General features: G+C 37.9%; 6 protein-coding genes, 2 non-coding genes and 1 pseudogene across 8 annotated transcripts; 6 read left to right on the forward strand and 3 right to left on the reverse strand.

Moving 5' to 3' along the window:
- Positions 1 to 383: 383 nt before the first annotated feature.
- LOC111785462 (uncharacterized) lies at positions 384 to 1,798 on the reverse strand. Its single transcript, XM_023665856.2, has 3 exons — positions 1,190 to 1,798; positions 819 to 1,107; positions 384 to 743 (listed from the first exon to the last, which is right to left on the reverse strand). Exons 1-3 carry the CDS (start codon positions 1,796 to 1,798, stop codon positions 688 to 690), a joined length of 954 nt encoding a protein of 317 aa, XP_023521624.2. The 3' UTR covers positions 384 to 687.
- Positions 1,799 to 2,088: 290 nt separating this feature from the next.
- Positions 2,089 to 4,482, forward strand: LOC111785461 (Tetratricopeptide repeat (TPR)-like superfamily protein). Its single transcript, XM_023665853.2, has one exon. It carries the CDS (start codon positions 2,105 to 2,107, stop codon positions 4,331 to 4,333), a length of 2,229 nt encoding a protein of 742 aa, XP_023521621.2. The 5' UTR covers positions 2,089 to 2,104; the 3' UTR covers positions 4,334 to 4,482.
- A 1,131-nt stretch (positions 4,483 to 5,613) lies between these two features.
- LOC111785459 (beta-glucuronosyltransferase GlcAT14B) lies at positions 5,614 to 9,147 on the forward strand. Its single transcript, XM_023665851.2, has 4 exons — positions 5,614 to 6,495; positions 6,593 to 6,668; positions 6,753 to 6,868; positions 8,124 to 9,147. Exons 1-4 carry the CDS (start codon positions 5,916 to 5,918, stop codon positions 8,636 to 8,638), a joined length of 1,287 nt encoding a protein of 428 aa, XP_023521619.2. The 5' UTR covers positions 5,614 to 5,915; the 3' UTR covers positions 8,639 to 9,147.
- A 3,321-nt stretch (positions 9,148 to 12,468) lies between these two features.
- LOC111785460 (AAA-ATPase ASD, mitochondrial pseudogene) lies at positions 12,469 to 14,165 on the forward strand (annotated as a pseudogene).
- Positions 14,166 to 16,542: 2,377 nt separating this feature from the next.
- On the forward strand, positions 16,543 to 18,432 carry LOC111785464 (AAA-ATPase At3g28580). Its single transcript, XM_023665858.2, has one exon. It carries the CDS (start codon positions 16,629 to 16,631, stop codon positions 18,249 to 18,251), a length of 1,623 nt encoding a protein of 540 aa, XP_023521626.2. The 5' UTR covers positions 16,543 to 16,628; the 3' UTR covers positions 18,252 to 18,432.
- A 528-nt stretch (positions 18,433 to 18,960) lies between these two features.
- LOC111785467 (small nucleolar RNA R64/Z200 family) lies at positions 18,961 to 19,069 on the reverse strand. Its single transcript, XR_002813673.1, has one exon. It is a non-coding gene; the product is annotated as a small nucleolar RNA R64/Z200 family (small nucleolar RNA).
- A 93-nt stretch (positions 19,070 to 19,162) lies between these two features.
- LOC111791924 (small nucleolar RNA U54) lies at positions 19,163 to 19,250 on the reverse strand. Its single transcript, XR_002814712.2, has one exon. It is a non-coding gene; the product is annotated as a small nucleolar RNA U54 (small nucleolar RNA).
- A 1,273-nt stretch (positions 19,251 to 20,523) lies between these two features.
- On the forward strand, positions 20,524 to 22,353 carry LOC111785463 (glycerol-3-phosphate acyltransferase RAM2-like). The gene is made up of 2 exons (XM_023665857.2): positions 20,524 to 20,787; positions 21,049 to 22,353. Exons 1-2 carry the CDS (start codon positions 20,524 to 20,526, stop codon positions 22,288 to 22,290), a joined length of 1,506 nt encoding a protein of 501 aa, XP_023521625.2. The 3' UTR covers positions 22,291 to 22,353.
- An 882-nt stretch (positions 22,354 to 23,235) lies between these two features.
- On the forward strand, positions 23,236 to 25,345 carry LOC111789794 (transcription factor MYB35-like). The gene is made up of 3 exons (XM_023670486.2): positions 23,236 to 23,368; positions 23,460 to 23,589; positions 24,649 to 25,345. The coding sequence occupies exons 1-3, from the start codon at positions 23,236 to 23,238 to the stop codon at positions 25,208 to 25,210; spliced, it is 825 nt and encodes a 274-aa protein (XP_023526254.1). The 3' UTR covers positions 25,211 to 25,345.
- Positions 25,346 to 26,807: the final 1,462 nt, after the last annotated feature.

A 26,807-nucleotide genomic window follows, 5' to 3' on the forward strand; every position in this document is an offset into this window, starting at 1 on the left:
TTTGTGTTCAATCTTTATGTTCTTGATACATATTAGTTTCTGAGTATCGTAGGACTTATTGAAATTGAAAGTAACATAAATTCCAGAATTGGTTTAGCCTGCCTACAGATTTTGAGATTTTGGGCTTGTATTCATATCTTGGTTACATTTTAGATTAATTTAAATTATTTGTTTTTCTTGTTTTATTATGGCTTAGTTAAAAAATAAAATATTTTTCTTATAATTCAAATGTCCCACACTTTTTAAGAGTTTTTTTTTTTTTTTTTTTTTTTTTTTTTTTGGGCGTAGGATCACGCGAGCTGCCCTAGTAGTAGAAAACCGATGAAAAGAGGTACTTTATTTGGTTTATGGACAAAAATATATACATTTTGTTAACTCTATAATTCATCGAATAGAAATTTTTTTTATCCGAATTGAACGAAGTAATACAAAAATTCAATTAATACAAAGAAAGAGTCATTTTGTATGTTACAATTAATACACAAAAATTCAAACCAAAGATTCAATTGGGAGTTATCAAAGAATATAAGTAGATTTGGAGCTAAGTGTTGGAGAATGAGATGACTGTAAGTCAAATTTGGAGGTCCTAAACTTTTCTAGAAAGAAAACTTTGTGGTTTGATTGATTTCTCTAGCGGGGATAGCTCAGTTAGTTGAGTAGAAGACTGAAAATCCTCGTATCACCGGTTTAAATCTGGTTCAAATCTGGTTCTTGGCTCTCCGGACTCCCGAGCGTCTCGATATCTAGTAACATCAAAGCAGCAGCAATTATACGAGGAGATCAAGAAAATGTTGAAGACAAAAGACAAGTATACTGACCATTAGAAGAAGGGACCAGCACAACGTGCAGGCCGGCATTGTTTGGAGGAAGATGGAGGCGGAGAGGATAGAGTTTTCCATTGAGAGGATTCCGAGTACAGACGATGATGTCGGGGAGGCCCGACTCCTCTATCAACTTCTCCTTCAACTCCTCCGGCTGACTCCCTTTGAATGTAAAACTCACCTCTTCTACTCCCTTCTTCACCTCCCCTTTCCTGTTTGCCACATAGTAATGGATCACCCTCCCCTCCGCCGCTGTCATTGGTGACCCATCTACTGATTCGCCTGACTGCAAGTCATTAATATGTATATATAAGACTTTCAACTTCAAACCCAATAGAAATATAGCTGTGGATTGCAGACCAAACCACCTGTTCTCTACAATGATGATCCCGTGACGTCGAGGAGTCCACGACCTTGCAATGCCGGCGGCGGAAATGGTGATGATGGTGGTGGTGGGGTTTGTGCTTGGAGGGTGGAGGCGGTGGTGGAAGAGTAGGTGCAGACGAGTGGTAATGAACAGAGCTGGGAGATCGAACCTGGAGGATATCGATGTCCCAAAGGATCCAATCCTTGGTGGCGGTTCTAAAAGGAATATCATGAGTAACGGAGTTGCGCCAGGGAGGCAAGCCGCTATTGGCCCTAAGAAACTGGCCGTACCGAGTTTTGAGCCTGACTAGAAAGCCCTCACGGAGGGCCTCCCACTCGGTGGAGGGATCGGGCTTTTGGGGTAGGGTTTGCAGGACCTTTTTGCCGGTCATGCCCAGAAGAAAGGGGAGATTGGAGGCGGTTAGGTATTTACCAAAGCAGCTCTTGAAGCGGAGGCCGGGGGGATTGTCGACGAATTCGACCGTCCATTTGGCGTTTTTGACCGAGCCGTTGCGGTCTTGGTACACGCTTTCTTCGTCGTCCTCTGCAAGGAGGTACTTGTCATGGTGGCTTTTTAGACGAACCACTTTGGCCTTCTGGAATAGCTCCATCGCAATCCTGGACGACGGAATCAACAACAACAACAACAACAACAAAATATGACCCAAAATTCAAGACAACCCTTTTTAGGTGAAAAACAAATGGTGTAAACCCGAAAATGGAGGACCCTACGGCTTTGCCTCGCCGGAATCTGCTAATTCCAGCACCCCATTATTTGTGGTTCAAATCTCCCACTGTTTTTTATTTTTAATAAATTTGTAATTTCATTTTTCTTTTTTTTTTACATAATTAATAAAAAATTTGTAATTCGGGTAAATGTATTATATAATTTAAGAACATTATTGAAATTAGTTAATATGAAGAAAAAGGCAATAAATGAAACAGAAAAAATACAAAGAAGGCACGAAGAAGCGAAAACGCGAAGGGGTCTCCGTCACCGGCGCCGGGAACGGAGCTGCGAAGAAATCTCTGCTCTCTACTCTCTCCTCTTCACTCCTCAAAATTATGAACTAATTCCCTTTGTTGAAATGGTTATTATCTCTTTAATCTCACCTTCTTCAATGCAATTACAATCGACTTCATCCTTCTCTTCCCCCGTCTTCTTGTGCCTAATCGAAACCAGAAATAACCTCAAAGTTTGCCTGAGTGAGTTTAAATCAAAGCCCAGAATTCGGATTTCAGTTCCCAGAGCTTCATCTTCTTCAACATCCAAAGATGTATGGAGAAGAAAAACCCCATCTGAGAAATCAACCACAACCCCATTTCCCCAAAAGTACGAGCGCAGTGCGAGGAGGCAAAGAGAGTCCTCACATTTAGACCACAGCGTTGATATGGACGAGCTTTTAGCGTCAATTGGACAAACGAAGAACGAGCAAGAGCTTTACTCGATTCTGTCGCCGTACAAAGGGCGGCAGCTTTCAATGCGGTTTATGGTGTCGATTCTGTCGCGAGAATCGGACTGGCAAAGGTCGCTTGCGATTCTCGATTGGATCAACGAAGAGGCTCTTTACACTCCTTCGGTCTTCGCTTACAATGTTGTTCTACGAAATGTGCTACGTGCTAAACAGTGGGAACTTGCACATGGGCTGTTCGACGAAATGCGCCAGAGAGCTCTTGCGGCTGATAGGTATACTTATTCGACCCTTATCACTTATTTTGGCAAAGAGGGTATGTTTGATGCTGCCCTCTCTTGGCTACAAAAAATGGAGCAAGATCGTGTGTCTGGTGACCTTGTTTTGTACAGTAATTTGATTGAGCTTTCTCGTAAACTCTGTGATTATTCAAAGGCTATTTCTATTTTTTCGAGATTGAAAAGATCTGGGATTACCCCAGATATTGTAGCCTATAACTCCATGATTAATGTGTTTGGAAAAGCTAAGCTTTTTAGAGAGGCTCGTTTTTTGTTGAAAGAGATGAGAGCTGTGGATGTTGTGCCCGATACTGTTAGCTATTCCACTTTGCTGAGTATGTTTGTTGAGAATGAGAAGTTCTTGGAGGCACTCTCTGTGTTTTCTGAGATGACAGAGGTCAACTGCCCGCTTAATCTTACAACTTGTAACATTATGATTGATGTTTATGGTCAATTGGATATGGTGAAGGAAGCTGATCGGCTGTTTTGGAGCATGAGAAAGATGGGAATTGAACCGAATGTTGTGAGTTACAACACCATTCTGAGGGTTTATGGTGAGGCCGAGCTTTTCGGGGAAGCAATACACCTTTTCCGGTTGATGCAGAGGAAGGAGATCGAGCAGAACGTCGTGACATATAACACCATGATCAAGATATATGGGAAGTCCTTGGAGCATGAAAAAGCAACAAATCTCATACAAGAGATGCAAAATAGAGGTATTGAACCAAATGCTATCACATACTCAACAATAATTTCAATATGGGGTAAAGCAGGAAAGTTGGATAGAGCTGCAATGCTATTCCAGAAGCTGAGAAGCTCTGGTGCTGAGATTGATCAGGTCCTTTACCAGACTATGATTGTGGCCTATGAGCGTGCAGGCTTGGTTGCTCATGCCAAGCGTTTGATTCAAGAGTTAAAGCAACCAGACAACATTCCGAGGAAGACAGCGATTACCATTCTTGCTAGAGCTGGTCGAGTCGAAGAAGCCACTTGGGTGTTTCGTCAAGCATTTGATGCGGGTGAGTTAAAGGATATATCTGTTTTCGGGTGCATGATCGACCTGTTTTCGAGGAACAAGAAGCACAAAAATGTGGTGGAGGTGTTTGAGAAGATGAGAAGCGTGGGACATTTCCCAAGCTCTAATGTCATTGCCCTTGTCCTAAACGCTTATGGGAAGCTGAGGGACTTTGACAAGGCCGATGCTGTATATACGGAGATGCAAGAAGAGGGCTGTGTTTTTCCAGACGAAGTGCACTTCCAGATGCTCAGTCTCTATGGTGCAAGAAAGGATTACAAGAGATTGGAGGAGTTGTTCGAAAGGCTCGACTCCGATCCCAATATCAATAAGAAGGAACTGCACCTCGTCGTTGCGAGTATCTACGAAAGAGCTAATAGACTTAACGATGCGTCTCGGATTATGAACAGGATGAATGAAATGTCCATTTCAAGATCCTGACTTTGAATTCTACCTTCCTGTGTACAGTAAAGTTTAACTAGCTAAATGATTCCTTACTTATTGAACATCATTTGTAAAATATGCATATTGCCACACAAACTTGGGCAATGAGGCAAAGTTCTTGCTTAACCAATCATGATATTTGGATACGATTAGGCTTCGTTCCCCTCTTCAAACAACGTGAGATCTCACAATCCACCTCTTGAAAGTCCAATATTCTCGCTAACACACCGTTCGGTGTCTAGCTCTGATACCATCTATAACAGCCCAAGCCACCGCTAGCAGATATTATCTGTTTTGGCCTATTACGTATCACTCTTTCACAATTTTAAAACACGTCTACTATGGAGAGTCTAGCCCTACTCCAACCAATATTGTCGTCTCACAATTTTAAAATGCGTCTAGCCCTACTCCAGTAAGAAAATAAATGTATTTAAGTTCCATAAACAGTCTCCAGTCTCCTAGAGAAAATAAATGTATTTAAGTTCCATTTGAATTCAAAATTATCAGTTTCCTCATTTAATTTTACTATTAATGTTTTTTTTTTGTCAATTACTTCCTTACATATCATTTATTAACAAAAGGCTTCATTTGGTGTAAATTTAATTTAAAACCATCCAATTAAAGATTGTTTTTTTTTCAAGAAAAAAAAAATTGAAAAAAATGGAAAATTTTAATTAAGAACCGACCTTTCACTTTCATTAATTTTTCTTCAGTTTAGTTTCCAATAATAATGCTATTAAAACTTCCACTTTTAAAGTAATTTGATGACTTTAAATAAAACCAAACTCCCTCTCACAATATTTTTCCATTTTTAATTTAATGACCTGAAATTTCTAAGATATTAATTTTTGTATAATGTAAAACAAATAATAAAATATCACCATAACTCGTTTTAATTGTGTATATATCATAAACAAATTCAAATTTAAGATATAAAATAAATTAGTAAATTAAAAAAAACGTATTTAGTTTATTTAAGGAAATAAAATCTTTGACTATTTTATTGAAGACGGAAAGTCTTAAAAAAAACATTTTTTCTTCCTTTTGCAAATTCCTTCCTTGCATAGAAAACTTTCTTTTATAAGATTTAAACTTAATTTTTTTTAATCCTCAAATATATAATTTATTGTAATATTTTTTAATTTTATTTATAATAATGGCTATGAAAAAATCAGTATTAAGAAAAAAAAAGCATTTAAAATAGATTTAAAACGTAAAATTAATTTGATAGGGTATTTATATAATAATGCTATTTCCGTAGTTAAAATAGGCTAAATCTCGTGTCTTCAGTTCCATCAATGGTAGGTTAGTGAGATAGCAATGGCAGGTTGAAGATGGGAAGAGAGAGGGATATATAAATCTTCAGTTTTTCACTGTATTTTCTCATTGTAAAAAATGGGTTCTAGTTCGTTTCTCAACTGAACACTCAAATTCTTTCCTTTTCGTGTTAGTTCTAATTCAGTTGCAGTAGAGATCGAAGAACACCCAACTTCACATTCAACTCCTTTTTCCATTTAAACACTCAAAACCCTCATGTTTGAAGCGTTTGCTTTGTGGGCAATCCGATTCTTGAGGTGAAATGAAGAAATTGAGGAGTTATTATATGCATTTCAGACACCCACCGAACATGGAGCGGCGATGGATCTTCCTCTTGGCAATAGGCTCCATGGTATCTCTGTTCCTTCTGTTTCTTTCATTGATGACCTCGCCGGGAGGAACCTCTCTGTTTCCGTTTTACAAATCGCTGGCTGTTTCTAGTTCTTTCTTTGTTGAATCGAAGCTTCATCCGGTTCCAGTTTCATCGCTCCCTCCGCCGCCGCGATTCGCGTACCTAATTTCCGGTTCAATCGGAGAGGGCAACATGTTGAAACGGACGCTTGAAGCTTTGTATCATCCGATTAATCGGTATGTTTTGCATTTGGACCTCGAATCGCCGCCGGAGGAGCGGCTGGATCTGCAAAATTATGTCCAGAATCATTCCATTTTTAACAAATTTGGGAATGTTAAGGTCATCACTAAGGCTAATCTTGTTACCTATCGAGGTCCGACTATGGTGGCCACTACATTGCACGCCGCCGCGATTTTGCTCCGAGAAGGTGGCGATTGGGATTGGTTTATTAACCTCAGTGCTTCAGATTATCCTCTTGTTACACAAGATGGTGGGTTGTTGTTTTTTTCTTGTCTTGTTTTTGTTTGGTGGAGGTGCTGGATATGAATTGACTAATCTTATTGATGGATTTTGGACTTTTTTGCTAGATCTACTGCATACTTTTTCTTACTTGTCTCGTGATCTCAATTTCATAGATCATACAAGCAACATTGGATGGAAAGAGTAAGTGATAGGCTTCTTCTTTTGATTCTTTTGGCTTGTTTTTTGTGAAGAGTTCTTATTGATATCGAGTGTTGATGTTTGTAGGAGTCAGAGGGCTAAACCAGTGATTATTGATCCAGGGTTGTATATGTCGAAGAAGGCTGATGTGTTTTGGATTACACAGCGGAGAAGTGTGCCAACAGCCTTTAAACTCTTTACTGGTAGGCTTCGAAACAATTTTCGGTTTCTTAGAACAAAAATTTGGCGAATACATATTTGAATGACCATGGTTTATGAGTTTTTTCTTTCTTTTTTCCTTTTAATCTGTTCTTATAGATAACAATTGAAGTTTTTTCCTTCGATGGGTGTATCATAGTTGCTGTTGTAATCCTGTTATAGGAGCTGTCATTCAACAATTGTTTTATGCTCCTCGTAGGTTCGATATCGATTTGTTCTGTGCTAATGACCTTCTGAGTTTTCTGGTAACTTAGCTTAGATCATCCACTTGATATTATTACATGGGCTTTGGATAAGCATAACTGATGATCTTGTTATCGATTATTTGACAACTCATTAGTACGACCTTCTTTTCGTAATGAACAGAGGAGAAGAACAGCAAGAACTTTTTAATGGCCTAAATGTCATGTTTCCTTTTGCTTTCAAAGTGTCGGGGAACTATGTAACGGTGTCGTGTGGGTTGTGTTTTGATCGTAGCTATTAAATGAGTTTCAAAACAAGGGAACTCTAGAAATTACATGGGAATGGTGGTATGAGTTAGTGGATGATTTGATCATTAAGTTACTGATCTAAATAGAATTTGAAGGCCATACAAAAGTATAGGTCCGCCTTCTCATTGTATGGCATTTGAATGTCATGGTGGAAACATTTTCTTATGTTTTAAGGTTATTAGAAGTGTTGGTGGAAAACCTCAAGTACTTGCTTAGAATCTGACTTGGTGATGGGAACAGTTCATGTCGGAAATCTTGAGGATATTCGTTTCTTACTTGTATGAAGTGGTAGCTTTAGAAAGATAAACGCTATATTGGCCTTAGGTGGATCCATTGGGATAGAACAGGGGCATAATGCAATGTAACAGCCCAAGCCTACCGTTGACAGATATTGTCTGTTTTGGCCCGTTACGTATCGCCGTCAGGCTCACGGTTTTTAAAACACTTCTATTAGAGAGAGGTTTCCACACCCTCTCTAACCGACGTGGGGTCTCACAAACATAGTAAACAAAATGAAGGATGCGAGTATTTACGCTTTTTTCTGTTTTTAGTTAAGATTAGAGTATGTTGTTGTTTCAAGGTGCAAATATAGTGATTCTGTTCTGCATTTAACTCATTGAATATCAACTGAATGTTTCACTTTTCTCAGTTTTGGATGTTATTTGTTGGCATACTGTATCATTTCATCTTTGCTTGAACGGATGATTTTTTATGGGAGTTCTTTTACTGAACTCTTACCTTATCACAGGTTCGGCTTGGATGGCGCTTTCTCGGCCCTTTATCGACTACTGCATATGGGGTTGGGAAAACCTACCTCGGATCGTCCTAATGTATTATGCAAACTTCATATCTTCTCCAGAAGGGTACTTCCACACCGTCGTCTGCAACGCTCAACAGTTCCAAAACACTACAGTGAACAGCGACCTCCATTTCATATCATGGGACAATCCTCCCAAACAACATCCTCACCATCTCAATATCAATGACATGCAAAGAATGGTAGATAGCAATGCTCCATTTGCTAGAAAGATCGAAGGAGAAGATCCCGTTCTCGATGAAATCGACAAGAAACTTCTACACAAACGCCCCAACATGGTAGTTTCCGGTGGTTGGTGCATTGGAAGCCACGAAAATGGGACCGATCCATGCTCAATCACCGGCAATACTAATGTATTGAAACCAGGTCCTGGAGCAAAACGACTTGAAACTCTGATCAGCTCTCTATTATCCGAAGAGAACTTTCGACCTCGACAATGCAAATAAAGGAGATACATCATCAACATCATCATCATCATCACCATCATCGACAACATACTAAAAATCCCAAATGGTAAAACTCAGATCATGGAGAATCGGGAGAATCATCATATATTTTGGTGTTTGGGAAGGAAATGGCTGAAAGTGTACACAACAACAACCCCTTCAGTAGGTTACTAGAAATGGTTCAGCCATATCCATTTCTCTTAGCTTTTTGTTTTCTTACAAAGCTTCTTGACAGGTTCTTTTTTCCTCAATCCCTCTGCTGCCGCCGCCGCCGCCGCTGCTGTGGCAACACTTCTGTTTTTGTTCCACTGATACCTTTCCTTTGTAATACCCAAATGGATGGAAGAATTTGGGTGTGACTGACTCTTAGTTCATGAAATTTCTGCATACTGTTAGTATCAAAATTCTGTCAGAATCTTTGAAACCTCTAAATTTAGTGTTCTTATGCTCTTAGAAGTTTGTTAAGGGTCTGAAGTTGATGAATAAAATGATTTTTTTTTTTCAATTAATTTCAATTTTTGTCCCTCTTTTAGGGTTTTTTATTGATTTTTTTTATTAAAAAAATCATGTATTAGTATTTAAAAATAGCTGTTTCATTTTAATAAAATGATAGACAAAAATATATATCCACCTATAGAAATATAGAAATAAATGTAAGATAAATATAGGTTACAACTTAACTCTAACTCAACTAGTTTAAAGATTTCTTTCCATTTTTGTACTACGGTCAAATTTTGTTTAGAAAAATTACTGGGTCCTCGTCCCTTACAATGGGCCCTGCCCTCCCCTTTTCTGATTGGACTAACTCTCGGGGTCAATCTCCTCTAGAGCATGCTGCACAGCCACTCATTCGTCATGACCAAATAGTCGAATCTATCTCTCACTGATTCTTTTCTCCACTAAGAACCCCTCCCCAACCAGCCCATTTTGTAAAATCGGCTAATTTAAAGGGGGTGAATCTAGGTCCATTTTGTAAGATCGGCTAATTTAAAGGGGGTGAATCTGGGTCGGAATCAATCGGTTTGCTTGATCGAAGCTTTGTTAGGGGTGGATCTTTCCGTTTCATTTACTATTAATCAAGCATTAATTTTTAAATATATTTTTATACAAATGTTCCTTAAAACAGGAATATCTTATCTACTAATTTGATTTAATTAATGTTTTAGATGCCATATCTTTGTTAATTAACATTCATTATTAAAAAAAAATTACAAATCTATAAAAAATCAAAGCCGAGGGCCTTTTCGTCACTTTGTTATTTATCCTCAATTATTCTCTCTTTTGTTTCTCTGGATGAATGTGGATTGGCAGTTTCCTTAACGGTCTTCTTCTCAGTCTCCTCTGTTTCTGCCATTTTTGCGGCTTCACCTTCTTCCTCTGCTTTCTTCTTCTTCTTCCTCTGCTTTCTTCTTCTTCTTCCTCTGCTTTCTTCTTCTTCTTCCTCTGCTTTCTTCTTCTTCTTCCTCTGCTTTCTTCTTCTTCTTCCTCTGCTTTCTTCTTCTTCTTCCTCTGCTTTCTTCTTCTTCTTCTCAGCTTCCTGTTTCGAATCCTCAGCTTCAACTAATCTCTTGAAACAATCATCCGTTGCTTCACCCTCATACTCCGGCATCAAATTCTCAGCCACATCCGCCGGTGTCATCTCGGCTTCCTCTAACAATTCCCCAATTTTGTGGTACGAATCATGCCATTCAACGTCATGAATGACCCGACGTGAGTCCATAGCTCCATCACCGACATAGCCGCCATTTGGGATGTTTTTTTTTGTTTGGAGAGGGAAACAGGGGAATGAAGAAGAGGGTAAATTGGGAAATTATAAATAATATTTAATTTAATCTATTCAATTAATTAAAATATTCTTAAACATACTTTCTTAAATTAATTAAAATACTCTTACATTTTTTAATATACTTTCTGTATTAATTAAAATATTCTTAAATTTTTAAATATACTTTCCTAAATTAATTAAAATACTCTTAAATTTTTTAATTTTGGGCTGATTTCAAAAGTTTCATAGTCTTAATTTTTTTTTAAATCTAAAAAAAACATTTGTTGGCAAGTTTTTGAACTTTAAAAATGTTTTTAAAATACCGTTTTAATTATAAAAAGTGTTTCTTTTAACTTTTTAAAAACTTCAAAATTTCTAACTTTTTTTTAAAAAATAAAAACACTCGTCAATCAATTTCATATGCTTTACCGAGTGAGTGTTTGAATCAATAGGTGAAGTAGTTCGGAACCGGTCATCATAGTCTATAATAATCAAACCTCTGGCCCCTGCAGGTCCCTTTTAGAGGCAAGCAGCGAGCCGAGAAGAGGAAATCAGGTGTGAGGTCTGAGGTGAAATTAGGGAGAGATGAATGAGCTTGACCTTTCAGCGAGTCCGAATGGCTATCAGTTGTGTTTGAAAGGTTATGAATGAACAGTAAACGAAGAAAGACGAAACTCAAAATTGTGAAGGGGAAAGCAGGTGAAGTAGCTCAGCTGAGGAAAATGTTTTTTTCTTGAGTCTTGAACTTCAAAATTGAATATTAAAAAGTTAGGAAATAATGTGTGAGATGCAGATAAAAAGTTTTCGTTCATATGCTGAGTATTAATGGTTAGAAATCACTACTCTCCACAATAGTATGATATTGTCCACTTTGAGCATAAGGCCTCACACCAATGGAGAGAGCATTCTAAACTCTATAAACTCATGATCGTTCCCTAAATTAACACCGATGTGGGACTTTTACTATGCCTTCGAGGATGGTCGACTCCCTTTCTTTTGAAGTCCTTTGTTCGATATTTGAGGATTTACCAATCTATTGACACGACTAAGTTTAAGACATGACTCTGATACCCTAGACGAACACAACTCTCCACAATGGTATGATATTGTCCATTTTAAGTATAAGATCTCGTAGCTTTGCTTTGGGCTTCCCAAGAGGCTTCACACCAATCGAGGGAGTATTATTTGATTATAAACTCATGATCGTTCCTTAAACTAGCCGACGTGAGACTTTCATCATCCAAATTTAGTGATAAGAATATTTATGAACTTTTAAAATTTTTATAGGATATTATTAAAACTTTTTAAAGTTTAATAATATTGTTGAAACCTCTTTAGTTTAGGATTATTATTGAAATTTAAAAAAAAAAAATTAAAAATATTTTTTTAGAAAAATTATAAATATATTTTATTATTTTAACCCGATTAAAATAACAATTTAATTTAATACTATTTAATAAAATAAAATAAATTAAAAAAAATGAAGGTACGCACCCACTTGTTTTAGGGTTCCTTTGTTCACACGTACGAAAAGAAACCATGTCCAAACAAGCGCGTGGGAAGGGAAATTTCTTTGACTTGTCGTAAGCCATCTTTGACTCGTTAATATATATATATATAATTACGACTCTTAGAAGACTTGACCCATTGACTTGACCCATCTCAATTTTCAGAAAAAGTAACATAATTTCTTTTTATTTCTTAACTAATTTCCCTATTTTCTTCCTTTTTTTTTTCTCTAATATATCATATATATATATATTAGTATTTTAATTTTCTGTTATATTTTTATTTTTGAAATTATTAATTTATTTATTAAAATAATTAGACTTAGACTAGTAGATCACATCAAATTTGACGGATTACGACCACGTGACGTGGCGACAAAATTTCCTACTTTTTATTTCTTTGTTAAAAAAAAAAAAAAAAAAAAACTGAAAATTTAATATTAAAAATGACCGTTGGATGTTGACCGATGAAGCCACGGCGAAGCTGTTGTTCTTGTCGTGTTCTTAAGAGAAGACTTGCAAGTCAGCAGCTTAGCTCCGTCGTCCGTTCATTTAAAAACCCATTTTGGATTAGCCTTTTGCAGAAGCCATGGCGATGAAGATGGGGGAGCTCTGGACTCAAGTCGGCTCTTTAATGGCCACCCTGATGTTTGTTTGGGCAATTATTCAGCAATATTTCCCTTACCAATTCCGTGGCCATGTCCAGAGATATGCCCACAAACTCACCGGTTTTCTTTACCCTTACATCACTATCACCTTCCCTGAGTACACCGGCGAGCGTCTCCGCCGTAGTGAAGCCTTTTCCGCCATCCAAAACTACCTCGCTTCCCGAAGCTCCATCCGGGCCAACCGTATGAGAGCAGAGGCGGTCAAAGATAGCAAATCTCTGATACTCAGTATGGATGATAATGAAGAAGTTATTGACGAATTTGAAGGCGTCCAAATCTGGTGGACTTCCAGCAAAACTACGTCCAAGAATCCCTCTGTTTCTTATTACCCTTCAAACGATGAGAGACGATTCTACAAGCTCACTTTCCACCGCCGCCACAGAGACGCCATTCTTGGGTCTTTTATTAACCACATCATGGAACAGGGCAAGGCGGTGGAGCAGATGAATCGGCAGCGGAAGCTTTATATGAACAACGCCAAGAACGATTGGGGGCATAAAAGCAATTGGAGGCATGTTCCTTTTGAGCATCCTGCTAATTTTAAGACTCTGGCTATGGATCCCAAGAAGAAGCAAGAGATTATCAACGATTTAATCAAGTTTAAGAATGGAAAAGAGTATTATGAGAAGGTGGGTAAGGCTTGGAAACGTGGGTATCTTCTTTATGGTCCGCCGGGGACTGGGAAGTCCACCATGATCGCCGCCATGGCCAATTTCATGGAGTATGATGTGTATGATCTGGAGCTGACATCTGTTAAGGATAATAGTGAGCTGAAAAAGCTATTGATTGAGATATCGAATAAAGCAATGATTGTGATTGAGGACATTGATTGCTCTCTTGATCTTACCGGCCAACGGAAGAAGAAGAAGAAAACAGAGGATGAGGAAGAAACAGAGGAGAAGAAAGACCCTGTTAAGAAGGCGGAAAAAGAAGAGGAAAAACAGAGCAAGGTGACACTTTCTGGGTTGTTGAATTTCATCGACGGGATTTGGTCGGCGTGCGGCGGGGAACGGCTGATAATCTTCACGACCAATCACAAGGAGAAGCTTGATGAAGCTTTGATTAGAAGGGGAAGAATGGACAAACACATAGAGATGCCATTCTGTGGGTTCGAAGCTTTCAAATCTCTTTCGAGGAATTACTTGGATGTTGAGTGGCATGATTCGTTCCACAAAATTGGGGAATTGTTAGAGGAAGCCGAGATGAGTCCGGCGGATGTGGCTGAGAATTTGATGCCGAAGTATGAGGGTGAAACAACGGATGATTGTTTCAAGAGATTAGTTGAAGCTCTTGAGGATGCGAAAGAGGAAGCTGAGAAGAAGAAGAAGAAAGCAGAGGAAGAAGCTGAAGCCGCAAAAATGGCGGAAAAAGAGAAGGAGAAGGAGAAGGAGAAGAAGATCAAAGATAATGAAATGAAAAGCAATGGAATTGGAGGTACAGAAGCAAAAGAAAATGGTGAGACAAAGAAAGATGAGAAGAATTGAGAGTTGAATTCTGTTTTCCTCTGTATTTCGTGCAATTAGTTGTTATGAAACTTGCTAGATTTCAGTTTTCTATGTAATGGGCCACAAATCTTCTATTTTCCATCCATCCATCCATCGTCTAAACCGCCCGGATCACCAGTTAAGGCCCCTAAATGATCGCTCAGTAATAAATGAGTTTGGAGTGCAGAGACAGCCAGGAGGTTTGCCTAGAAACAGAACCCACTAGACGGGCTTGTTAACGTGATGTACGCATTTGTATTTTAACATATGAAATACAACATGCACGATGTCATGCATTAAAAATCATGGATTAATGAGATGATGCATATAAAACTTCTATACTTATCATGACTTTAATACGCAACATAAGGAGGCGACATGAGTGTCTAAAGACAAGCTTGAGGAGGGTTGGGTAGGGCTCAAACCATAACCTCAAAAGTTGGGGTTTATATATGAGTTTCGACATACAGCTCAGGAATTAAGTTTGTTTATATGAAAGATGAACTCTCACAAATTTTGGTGTGATACTCAACGGACTATGCACGAGGTCATATATTCACTCACCAAAATGACATCTACTTGAGAAGGATTGAAAATGCCTTAAAATGTACTACAAGGGGAGGCATGGTGTCAACTCTCCACCACCTCTGCGCCGTGTGGTCTAAGTAAGCTACCCTATCCGTATGTATGTTTGTCACAGCGGGTGAGCGCCGCGAGTGAGCGTCTCAGACGTTTCCTTTGAAAATGGTCTTTCAAAGACAGTACCAGATGACACTAGTGTGCTAATATTACGCCCCAAAACCATGTATCAGAAATGCAGCCGTTATGTGTAACGTATGTAGTTAATGGTTTACCATAGACACACGAGAGCTCAATATAAATATTCTAGATAGTAATATTTTTTTTAATAAAAAATATAATAAATAAATAATTTAAACCATTTCAACCAAATATAAAATTGAGTGTTGCATTCACACTTATAAATTAAAAGGAACTTGGCGAACAAGTTCCATTCACTTATTTTTTTTAGTGTTCTAGTTAATTATTTATTATACTTTTAAATGCACAAAGCTTTTAAACTATTTTTTTTTTTTAAAAAAGAAATAAATAAACAAAAAAAAGTTTAATAAAATAAACATTAATGTCTATTTCTTTGAAACTATCAAAACTTTATAATTTAATATTTATATTTGCATTAAAAAACATTAACCTATGACATAAGCTGACCTAACTACCTAAACCAAAAATATTTTAGTATTGGATATTTAAAACAGATATGTTTTTTTTTTTTTGGATTAAAAAATGAAGAAAAAATATAGTTTTTTTTTTTTAATGTTCAAAGTGAAATAAATAAATTTAATCTTTATGGGTATATGACACCATCCTTATGACGTCACAATCTTTGCATCATTTCTTTGGTCTTCTTCTTTCTCATTTTAAAATCCAATCAAATTTATTTTCCAAAAAATCCAAAATAGCAATCAAACTTTAGAGTAAATTGCAATTTTCAATTTGTGATCAAATTTTGAAATTTTAAAGTTAATGACTTAATAATGACATTTAAGTTCTTAACTTTATTCGTTTTAAAAAAACTAACAACACACGTAGTGTTGAGTATATACATTAGCATGCTTACATGAGCATAATTTCCAGTCATATATAGTAAACTCCCTACCCAAGGTTATATATGCTAAGTCGTTGTTATCTTTCTCTTGCTTTATATAACGTCTCTTTCCAAAATCTCTCTTTCCAAGCCGTTGTTATCTAGCTTGGCCATAGACAACAAATTGACTTAAGCTCACTTGTCGCGAAAGTGAGTGCCGCACAAGTCCGCTGCCTTCGAAAGTGCGATTGTGTCAAGTGGTACTTAATGTTCAATGACCGTTCAAAATTAATATAACCAACCAAGACCAATATTATTAGTTTTCTTAATGTTCAATGACCGTTCAAAATAATTAAAATAAATATTTTGAAAAGATGTTAAAATATATTTAAATGTAAAATTGAGAGTAACACCAAACTAAATTATTAAAAAATCATATATTTTAATCCCTTAAATATAAAATTTGTGGAGTTTTGTTTCTTGATTTTTTTTTAGTAGTTTTTTTTTTTTTTTTTTTTTTCTAAATTAAAAAGTAAAATAAATATATACATAATATTGAAATTAAAAGCTATTAATACATTTTGAAGTATAAAAAACATTTATTAATAATACATTTTTCAAAATTTAGAATATAAATTTGGTATTTATATATAAAATTTCCTCACTCCAATTTGACTTCTCGTTTCACTTCGGGGCCAAGTTTCCCACTACCATTTTCTTTAATGGAGCGGTCAGCCGCCATGAAAATAAAATAAAAGAAAAAATGAGGAACTAATATTAAAGCATGACAACGGCGTGTTGACAAATGAAGCTACGACGAAAGATGTTGGGCCATCGTCTTCTTTAAAAAAGACCTCCAAGTCTGCAGCTAAGCTTCGTCGTCCATTCATTAATGAAAACCCACCTCTGTTCTTCTTCCACTTCTCTACTGAAAACTTCCCAATTACTCTTTTGCTGAAGCCATGTCGATGACCATGGGGGAGCTGTGGACTCAAGTCGGGTCTTTAATGGCCACCGTCCTGTTTGTTTTAACTATCATTCAGCAATATTTCCCCGTCCCACTCCGTGGCCATATCGACAGATATGCCCACAAACTTACTGGTTTTCTCTACCCTTACATCACTATCACCTTCCCTGAGTACACCGGCGAGCGTCTCCGCCGAAGTGAAGCCTTTACCGCCATTCAAAACTACCTTGCTTCCCGAAGCACCATCCGGGCCACGCGTATGAGAGCGGAGGCGGTCAAAAACAGCAAATCTCTGATACTCAGTATGGATGATAACGAAGAAGTTATCGACGAATATGAAGGCGTTAAAATCTGGTGGACTTCCACTAAAGTTATGCTCACCAATAAAAGTTTTTCTCGTTACCCTTCAAACGATGAGAAACGATCCTACCAGCTCACTTTCCACCGGCAGCACAGGGAGATCATTCTTGAAACTTTTATACACCACATCATGGAAGAAGGCAAGTCGGTGGAGAAGAAGAATCGGCAACGGAAGCTTTATATGAACAGTTCCAAGAACGAATGGTGGCATAAAAGCAACTGGAGGCACGTTCCTTTTGAGCATCCTGCAAAGTTTCGAACTCTGGCAATGGATCCTGAGACGAAGCAAGGGATTATAAACGATCTAATCAAGTTTAAGAACGGAAAAGAGTATTACGAGAAGGTGGGTAAGGCTTGGAAACGTGGCTATCTACTCTACGGTCCGCCGGGTACTGGAAAGTCCACCATGATCGCTGCCATTGCCAATTTCATGGAGTATGATGTCTATGATCTCGAGCTCACGTCCGTTAAGGATAATAGTGAGTTGAAAAAGCTATTGATTGAGATATCGAACAAATCAATAATTGTGATTGAGGACATTGATTGCTCTCTTGATCTTACTGGGCAACGGAAGAAGAAGAAAACAGAGGATGAGGAAGATAAAGAGATGAAAGACCCTGTTAAGCAGGCGGTAAAAGAGGAGGAGAAACAGAGCAAGGTGACACTCTCTGGATTGTTGAACTTCATAGATGGAATTTGGTCGGCATGCGGTGGGGAGAGGTTGATCATCTTCACGACCAATCACAAGGAAAAGCTTGATGAAGCTCTGATTAGAAGAGGAAGAATGGACAAACACATAGAGATGTCATACTGTAGTTTCGCGGCTTTCAAAGTTCTATCAATGAACTACTTGGACGTTGAATGGCATGAATCGTACCACAGAATTGACCAATTGTTAAAGGAAACCGAGATGACTCCGGCAGATGTTGCTGAGAATTTGATGCCCAAATATGAGGGTGAAGAAACGGATGAGTGCTTCAAGAGAATGGTTAATGCTCTTGAGCGTGCGAAAGAGGAAGCTAAGAAGAAGGCAGAGGAGGAAGCGGAAGCAGCAAAAAAGGCAGAAAAAGAGAAGAGAGAGAAGGAAGCGGAAGCAGCAAAAATGGCAGAAAAAGAGAAGGAAGAGAAGGAAGCGGCGGCAAAAAAGGAAGAAGAATCATCAATCTACACCGCCGAAAATAATGGAATTAAATGCAACGGAGTTGCAACCAAAGAAGCAAAAGAAAATGGTCACATGGAGAACAATCAGAACAGTTGAAACATGGCAATACAGGGCAATGCATATTTTAATTAATTAGGCTAAAGTTAAAGGTGTGTGAATATGGATTCCTAGGATAAGTGGTTTGGCCCGTTGTCTGGGGCATATGCTTGTTGTATAAATTTATGTAACATAATACCTATGTTAATGGACAAATCCCACCTGTTAATATTTTATGATAGCTCCTGCTGCCATTGATTCTTTGTTATAGAGAACTGATTCAATGGAAGCTTACAGAATCTTCTTTAATGGCTGACCAAAAAAAAAAAAGAAGATATAATTAAATCAAAAGGGAAATGAAATAAGGAAACGAGACGAGACGAGTGAAATGTGAGTAAAAAGGGTGTGGTTTCAAAGACATGATCATCGAGATTTTTTTCTCAAACACTTCGACAGGTACCAAAAACCCTCAGCTGCAATGCTGAAACTATGAACCGTGCTTGAAAACTTTTGCTGATAAAACGGATATGATTAACTTCGACAGCATTTATCTTTTGGCTTTTGTGGTGAGTGAATACAGCATTTTCATAACAAGATCAAACAGAAACTCACTTGAAAATAGATGATTCAAGAGGAAAATGGATGGATATAGAGTAAACCATGCGAGTCTGGTTGGGATTTCTATTTCTAGTGAAGCTCGCTGTTGAAGTCACAAGTTTAAGTCGAGTCTGTTTAGATTGAGACTCCAAATTAAAGGATTAATCAGAAACTTAGGCTCAGAATATGAATATTCATTCTCATCGACTTTTCTTTCCGAGAAAAGAAAAATCTCTGAAGTCTGACATGTGAATTTTATTCATAATTCATCACCGCAGAAGAACCGAAAAAAACACCTAAGCAATTACCACAAAGCAAGAACCAATGACGACACGCAATAACACTAATCACAAAGAAAAAAACTCTGTAGCGGAAGCTCTCATTGCGTTTCAGTAGATCTCTACAGAAGTTTCAACTTCAGAATAGCGTATATTGCCCGATGAGGCATGTAATCACAGAGCAACCGCTACAGAAAAACGCACATCTTGTAGAAAAAACATCAGAGAAAAAAACAAAACAGGTGGAAGCAAATTAGGAGTTGAAAACAGTCGCGATTAAATAAAAAACGCGAACAAACACAAAATTCTCATCAAATCTCGAGAATCAAGGATTCAAATACTCGAACAAACAAGTAAACATGTAAAGAAAGATAGCCAAATCAACAGAAATACCAAGAATCATAGATTTGGAATGGATTTTCCGTTCATTTTTCAGCAGATTTTATCTCATCACTTTATTCAAGTAACAAAGAATGACGAACAAACGCAGAGAGAGGCCATCAAAGAGATATGCAGACAGTAGAGACAGAAGTGGAAGAGAGACCGCGCAATGCGAACTTGGAGGCGCATTTTTATAGGTCTAATTTGACCGCTGGATGAGAAACCCTAGACAGGATCAGAACAAGGTTCTGCCCTTTTGAGCCTTCGGCCCAATCAAACGAAGGGTCCAAAAACTAATAGATTAATCATTAGTTAAAAAAAAAAAATATATATATATATATATATATATATATATATTTGATTTTATTATTCCCTTAAAAATAATAAACGACATCGTTTTAGCCACCATTTCAACAAATGAAGATATCCTAGGAATTCACGAAACCTTGGCAAATTGGCGACCTAAACAAAGTTATAGGTTATTATAACTTATTATTATTTTCTAGTCATAACATTTTAAACAATTATAATATGTCGCTTATTGTTTTTTCAATTTGAATATAATTTAAATTAGTTAAAATATTTTTGTTTTCGAGTTGGTTTGATATTATTAGTTCATGTTATTGAAAAAACAAAATAAAATTTAAAAATTAAGAACTAATTTTTATTAATTTTTTAAATTCCACAAATGAAAATTAGACCAAAAGAATTAGAAAAAATAAATAAATATAAAATTTAAAAAATAGAAAGGAAAAGAAATTATAAAATATAGAAAAATCTTGGCACTCACCAGCAGCCAAAGCACAAATATTTAATTTTTATTTTTAAAAATTGATTTTCCAAGGCGTACAAGTTAACATAGAAAGATCGGTGACTCCAAGGACGACTTGTCGGCTTCTGAGATCTCGGCGCCACCTTTGCTCTTTGGTCTCTTAAGCCAAGCGACTTGTCGTTTTTATAACTTCCGCCCTCTTTTTATTATAAATGTAATGTATTCATAGTTCAACTTCTAAAAACAAAGCTACTTGCTTCAAACTCCTCCAATAATGGTGGAAGCAAAAGATCAGCATGGTGCGATGAACAACAATACCTTTCCAACCATTGATCGTTGTTCATCCATCGGTCGGGAGAAGCACACGGTCGTCGCCGACATGGATGGGACATTGCTTTGTGGGCGTAGCTCTTTCCCTTACTTCGCCCTTATTGCCTTTGAGGCGGGTGGAGTCTTGAGGCTTTTGTTTTTACTATTAGCCTCTCCGATCGCTGGAATTTTGTACTACTTGATTTGCGAGTCAGCTGGTATTCGTGTTCTTATTTTTGCAACCTTTGTTGGAATGAAGGTAAACTAAACCATTTTACCATTCAAATATCAGATATTAGTAATTAAATATTTAATAAATTTTAAACTTAAAAGTTAAAAAATTGAATAAAAATGGGTAAAATAGAAATTTTAATTTAGAAAGTAATTTTCTTCAAATTAATTATTTTTTTTTTAATAAAACTAAATTTGAAAACTATTTAGAAATAGATTATGTATTTTGATGGGTTAAAAGTTTAATTAATATTAAAATTCAAAACTTAAATTGATTTTCTCAACAAAGGTTTCCGACATCGAGTCGGTGGCGCGTGCGGTTCTACCAAAGTTCTATGCACATGACTTGCACGTGGAGACTTGGAGGGTATTTTCGTCATGTGGAAAACGGTGCGTTTTAACAGCAAACCCAAGAATCATGGTAGAACCATTTCTCAAGGAGTTCTTAGGCGCTGACGTAGTCATCGGAACTGAAATTCACACAATCGGCCGGCGAGCCACCGGCCTGATTCAAAGTCCTGGAATCATTGTGGGAAAAAACAAGGCTACGGCGGTGGGGGAAATCCCAACGCCGGATATTGGGATCGGTGACCGGAAAACTGATTACCCCTTTATGAAGCTCTGCAAAGAGGGGTATGTGGTTCCGGCGAAGCAGGAGGTTAAGCCGGTCACCGTCGATAAATTGCCTAAACCAATCGTGTTCCACGATGGGCGACTGGTTCAAAAGCCGACGCCGTTAATGGCGATGGTTTTAGTTCTATGGATTCCAGTCGGGTTTGTTCTTGCTTGCTTGCGGATTGCTGCCGGTTCTCTCCTTCCGATGCCGATTGTGTACTATGCCTTCTGGGCTCTTGGCGTTCGGGTCAAAATCAACGGTACACCACCACCTCCGGCGAAGAAATCCACCGGCCAAACCGGCGTCCTCTTCATTTGTTCTCATCGAACCCTTCTCGATCCAATCTTCCTCTCAACCGCTCTCGGCCGTCCAATCCCCGCCGTGACATACTCAATCTCCCGCCTCTCGGAGATCATTTCTCCCATCAAAACCGTCCGCCTGAGTCGCGACCGAGCGGCCGACGCCGCAATGATCAAGAACTTACTCCAAGAAGGCGACTTAGCAATTTGCCCAGAAGGGACGACATGTCGGGAGCCATTCCTGCTCCGATTCTCAGCATTGTTCGCAGAGCTAACAGACGAGATCGTTCCAGTGGCGATGTCGAACCGAATGAGCATGTTCCACGGGACGACAGCGAGAGGGTGGAAAGGGATGGACCCGTTTTACTTCTTCATGAACCCAAGTCCGGTCTACGAAGTGACGTTTCTGAACAAATTGCCATACGAACTGAGCTGCGGCGGAGGCGGGAAATCGAGCCACGAGGTGGCGAATTACATTCAGAGGATGATTGCTGCAACGCTGTCGTATAAGTGCACTAACTTCACCAGAAAAGACAAGTACAGAGCTCTCGCCGGAAACGATGGCGTCGTTGTCGAGAAATCGAAGGTTGAGTCTACAAAGATAATGGGCTGCTAGGGATTCCAGACAAAAAAAACTTCAATTATGTGTGTAGCACAATAAAATTTTAGAATTGTGTGATTTTTTTTTTTACAAAATTAGAAAGTTTTAAATTTTACAACTTGATGAGGTAATTACTCTTGGACAACAAGAACACACGCATACGACACTGGACTCGACCAGCTATCACCGGAGCTGCCTAGTGATAGAGGGCGAGAAGTGGTCTACAACAAAATGGGTTCACATGCTTAGTTCTTCTTTTCAACTGATGTGGTATCTCATAAAAACGCACACGAGTGATCGAGCAGTTCAATAGACAGCGTCTTGACCATATATTGGCTTGGCCAACTCCAACATCTCGTTTTTGCTCAATTTTCTTCGTTTCTCTTTAATTCTTATAACTCTTTTCACCTCGACTAGACTAGCTTGGCCTAAAGCCTCATTACCATTTCATCCCTAACCTAATGTCTATGACAATTCCATTCTATCTTATCTTGGTTCTTATTTTTCATCCACACGTGTGTCACAAGTGTTCGACAGCTATGTTTACCCTGGCTGGTGTTAAAGCTCCTCTTCCCATGAAGTTCTTGAGTTCCTCAGCCAATGCTAAGGTCGATGTTTTCTAGTAAGGCTAATAGTTAACTAATCGTTTTAGTGTCGAGACCGTCGTTTTAACCAAAATTTAGAATAGGAATTAACTCCATAGATGAAAGAATCACTCACTTTGAGCCTCGAATAGAATGCACTCGGGGCCAACCTGATGAGAGAGAGAGAGGAAAAGAATCATGCAGTAATGGTTCATTGGGAGCTCTGTTTCCATGCATTTCATGCCTTAAAGATCACTTCTTAAACATTCACTTTTCCCCTCTTAAAAAATGACTAAAACTATAGCTTCCAATTGCATCACCATTACATAGTAAAGCTTTTACCCTCAAATCTCCCTCTCATCACCATTGTTGCAGGATGGGGAAGCCTCCTTGCTGTGATAAGTCCAATGTTAAAAGAGGGCTTTGGACTGCAGAGGAAGATGCCAAAATCCTTGCTTATGTTTCCAACCATGGAGTTGGGAATTGGACTCTGGTTCCCAAGAAAGCAGGTCTCTCTCTCTCTCTGTTCTTTCTCTTGCTTTGTTTCTTTTGTTGTCTAACAATGAAGGAATTTGAATGAATATGGCTCGTTTTTCAAAGGGCTGAATCGATGTGGGAAGAGTTGTAGACTGAGATGGACTAATTACCTTAGGCCTGATCTCAGGCACGACAGCTTCACTCCTCAAGAAGAAGACCTCATTATCAAACTCCATCAAGCCATTGGAAGCAGGTCCTTTCTCACTTCCCTTTCGTTTTCGGATATTTGACTTACGGGTTAGATTTAAATAGTCTAAGCTTTTGAGGTCGATTTTGTTGAGAATTGTTGGGAGATGAGAGAAACCAAAAGCAAAGCCATAAGAGCTTATACTCAAAGTAGACAATAACATGCTATTGTGGAACTCCGTGATTCCTAACATAGTATCAGAGTCATGCCCTTAACTTACGAACAAAGATGTTGGGACCCTCGAAAGTGTAATCAAAAGTGACTCAAGTATCGAACAAAGGATGTACTTTGTTCGAAGGCTCCATAGATCTCAAGGGAGGCTCTATGGTGTACTTTGTTCGAGGAGATGATTATTGAGAATTGTTGGGAGGGAGTCCCACATTAGCTAATCAAGGGGATGATCATGAGTTTAGAAGTAAGGAAAACTAACAGCAAACCCATGAGAGCTTATACTCATAGTGTACAATATCATACTATTGTGGAGATCCGTGATTCCTAACATGATATCAAAGTCATGCCCTTAACTTAGCCATGTCAATAGAATCCTCAAGTGTCAAATAAAGGGTGTATTTTGTTCGAAGGTTCCATTGGGGAGACTATAGTACTTTGTTTGTGGAGATGATTATTGAGAATTGTTAGGAGGGAGTCCCACGTTAGCTAATAAGGGGATGATCACATCTCCATTGGTACGAGGCCTTTTGGGGAACCAAAAGCAAAGCCACGAGAGCTTATGCTCAAAATGGACAATATATCATACCATTATAGAGAGTCATGGTTCCTAACCGACTTTGCGCTCGTATCTACATGACGTTCACATTTAACTCTACTCCAAATAGTCATTATACTAATGCATATAAGGCTCAAGGATCTTTCTCGACACACAAACCAAACATAGATTATAAATCAGCTCAAGACTTTCCAACTCAAGGAACATCCTCGTTATCTACGAAACAAAAATGGTGATCCAATTCAAGCTATATAAGGGAAGAAACATTACCATGTTATTGAGTACTTGAAGATGAATAACACACAATCTCTGTCTCTGTCTCCATTGATGTAGTGCAGGTGGTCTGTAATAGCAAAGCAGCTGCCAGGAAGAACAGACAACGATGTGAAGAATTACTGGAACACAAAGCTGAGAAAAAAGCTTTCAAAAATGGGAATAGATCCAATAACTCACAAGCCCTTTTCTCAGATCCTGTTTGACTATGGATCCATAAGCAGCCTCCCAGCCACGCCCAAACCCCCCTTGATAGGCCCCTTCAACAAAACATTGATCCCAACAACAACAACAATGGCCAAAACCCAGCAACCATTTTCTTCAGGGGCCTATTTGGGACAGCAATTTCAGTTTCAGACCCCAAAGAAACCACAGTTTTTCAATGAACAACCGACAACCTCGTCTTGTTCATCGTCCTCCATCAATGGCGGTGAAGGCTTGTTCCATTTTGCTGCTTCTTCGTCGTGTTGTTCGGAGCAGCGTAATGGGATTGAGCCCTTTTCGCAGCAATGTGAAGGGTCTTCTTCCGATTCGTCTTTCGATTCGTTTGTGGATGCCTTGTTGGTGCAGGATTGTGAGATTAAGGGCTCGTTTCCGGAGATTTTGGATGGGTGTTTTGATTATTGAGGAATTTGGTTTTTTTTTTTTTTTGTTTCTTTTTCAGTACTATGAATGTCGGGGCGGATAAAAATAAATGTAGTTCGCTGAATAAATTTGCTGCCACATTATCTTAAAAAATAATGAGTTCTTAGTGTTATTTCATTTCCGAGTTGATTGCCTAATAAAAGTATAAATTAATTTTAAGATTTATTTAAATTATGAAATAATAAGATTTATTGGATATACATGAACTAAATGATTTAAAAATGTGATGTTCGAGGTTAGTTGGGGAGAAGAACAAAATACCATTTATAATGGTGTGGAAACTAGAACAAAACACTGTTTATAAAGTGAAAACCTATGGAAACCTTCCCTACGCGTTTTAAAGCTTTGATGGAAGGTCCAAAGAGAACAATATTTGCTAGCGGTGGGCTTGGGGTGTTACAAATGGTATCAGAGCCAGGTTCCGAACGATGTGTCAGCCTTCTCGTTGGCCCCAAAATGGGTGGATTTGGTGGGGGTCCCACATCAATTAGAGAAAGGGACGAGTGCGAGCGAGGACGGCCCCGAAAGGGGTGGATTATGATGTCTCACATTAGTTGAGGAAGAGAACAAAACACCCTTTATAGTGGTCTGGAAGCCAGAATAAAACACCCTTTGTAAAGGTGTGGGAACCTATGGAAACGTTCCCCTAGTAGATTCATTTTATAAAAAAGTGTGAAAAAATACTCTTTTTTGGACGTTGGTTGATTAGTCGTTGATTAGTCATATTCATTAGTTGTATAGATGGGTCATGGGGTCAATTCAATGTAGACTGCACATTGAACTTAGATCCACATTTCATATTCAATGTAATTAATTTTCTGATTGGAATGCTTAAATATCGGACCATTAAAATTTAAAGAGAAAATTAATGAAAATTTAATCTTAACTTTTAAATCGGTTAATGAATTTTAACTATTAAATTATTAAAGTCTCCATCCAAACCCACAGCTAATAGATATTGTTTGTTTTAGCTCGTTATGTATCTCCGTCAGTCTCACAGTTTTAAAATGCGTTTGCCACGGGAATCATTTGAAGCATGACACCAGAATTCATGAACCATCCATCTTGAATAATTGTAGACACATTCAAGACGTTTGCAAAATCATACTCATCAGCTGCATTCAACCGTTCTTATTGGAACTTTTTTGGTCTTATCAAATAGGCATTATTTCTTAAAAATATGATTTATGAGTATCCCATGATTTTAATTGGAAGAAATGAAATGACTACAAAACAAATTGAGAGAGAAGGATGAATGTAAGATGCCCATGTTTTGGGACACATTTGGTGACTATGAAACAAAACCATACACTACATTACAAATGGCAATTTGGAATAAAAACAGATATTATTATCCGACCAACAATATATTTTTATCGTGATTAAGATATTAATTACCATATTAAAGAGTTAGATGATATCGATCTCTCACCCATCCTAAATGTTACATTAAAAAAAGAGTTGAATTCATTTGTTTACGATCTATGCTTCAACTAAGAATTTAGATTCAATTCTCTCATCCTAAAAAAGTTATATAAAGAAAAAACAAATTATCCAACTTACAAAAATTGCTTTTTGT

The sequence above is a fragment of the Cucurbita pepo genome, chromosome 3, assembly GCF_057944985.1.
Source record: "Cucurbita pepo subsp. pepo isolate OVF chromosome 3, ASM5794498v1, whole genome shotgun sequence".
Lineage (NCBI taxonomy): Eukaryota > Viridiplantae > Streptophyta > Magnoliopsida > Cucurbitales > Cucurbitaceae > Cucurbita > Cucurbita pepo.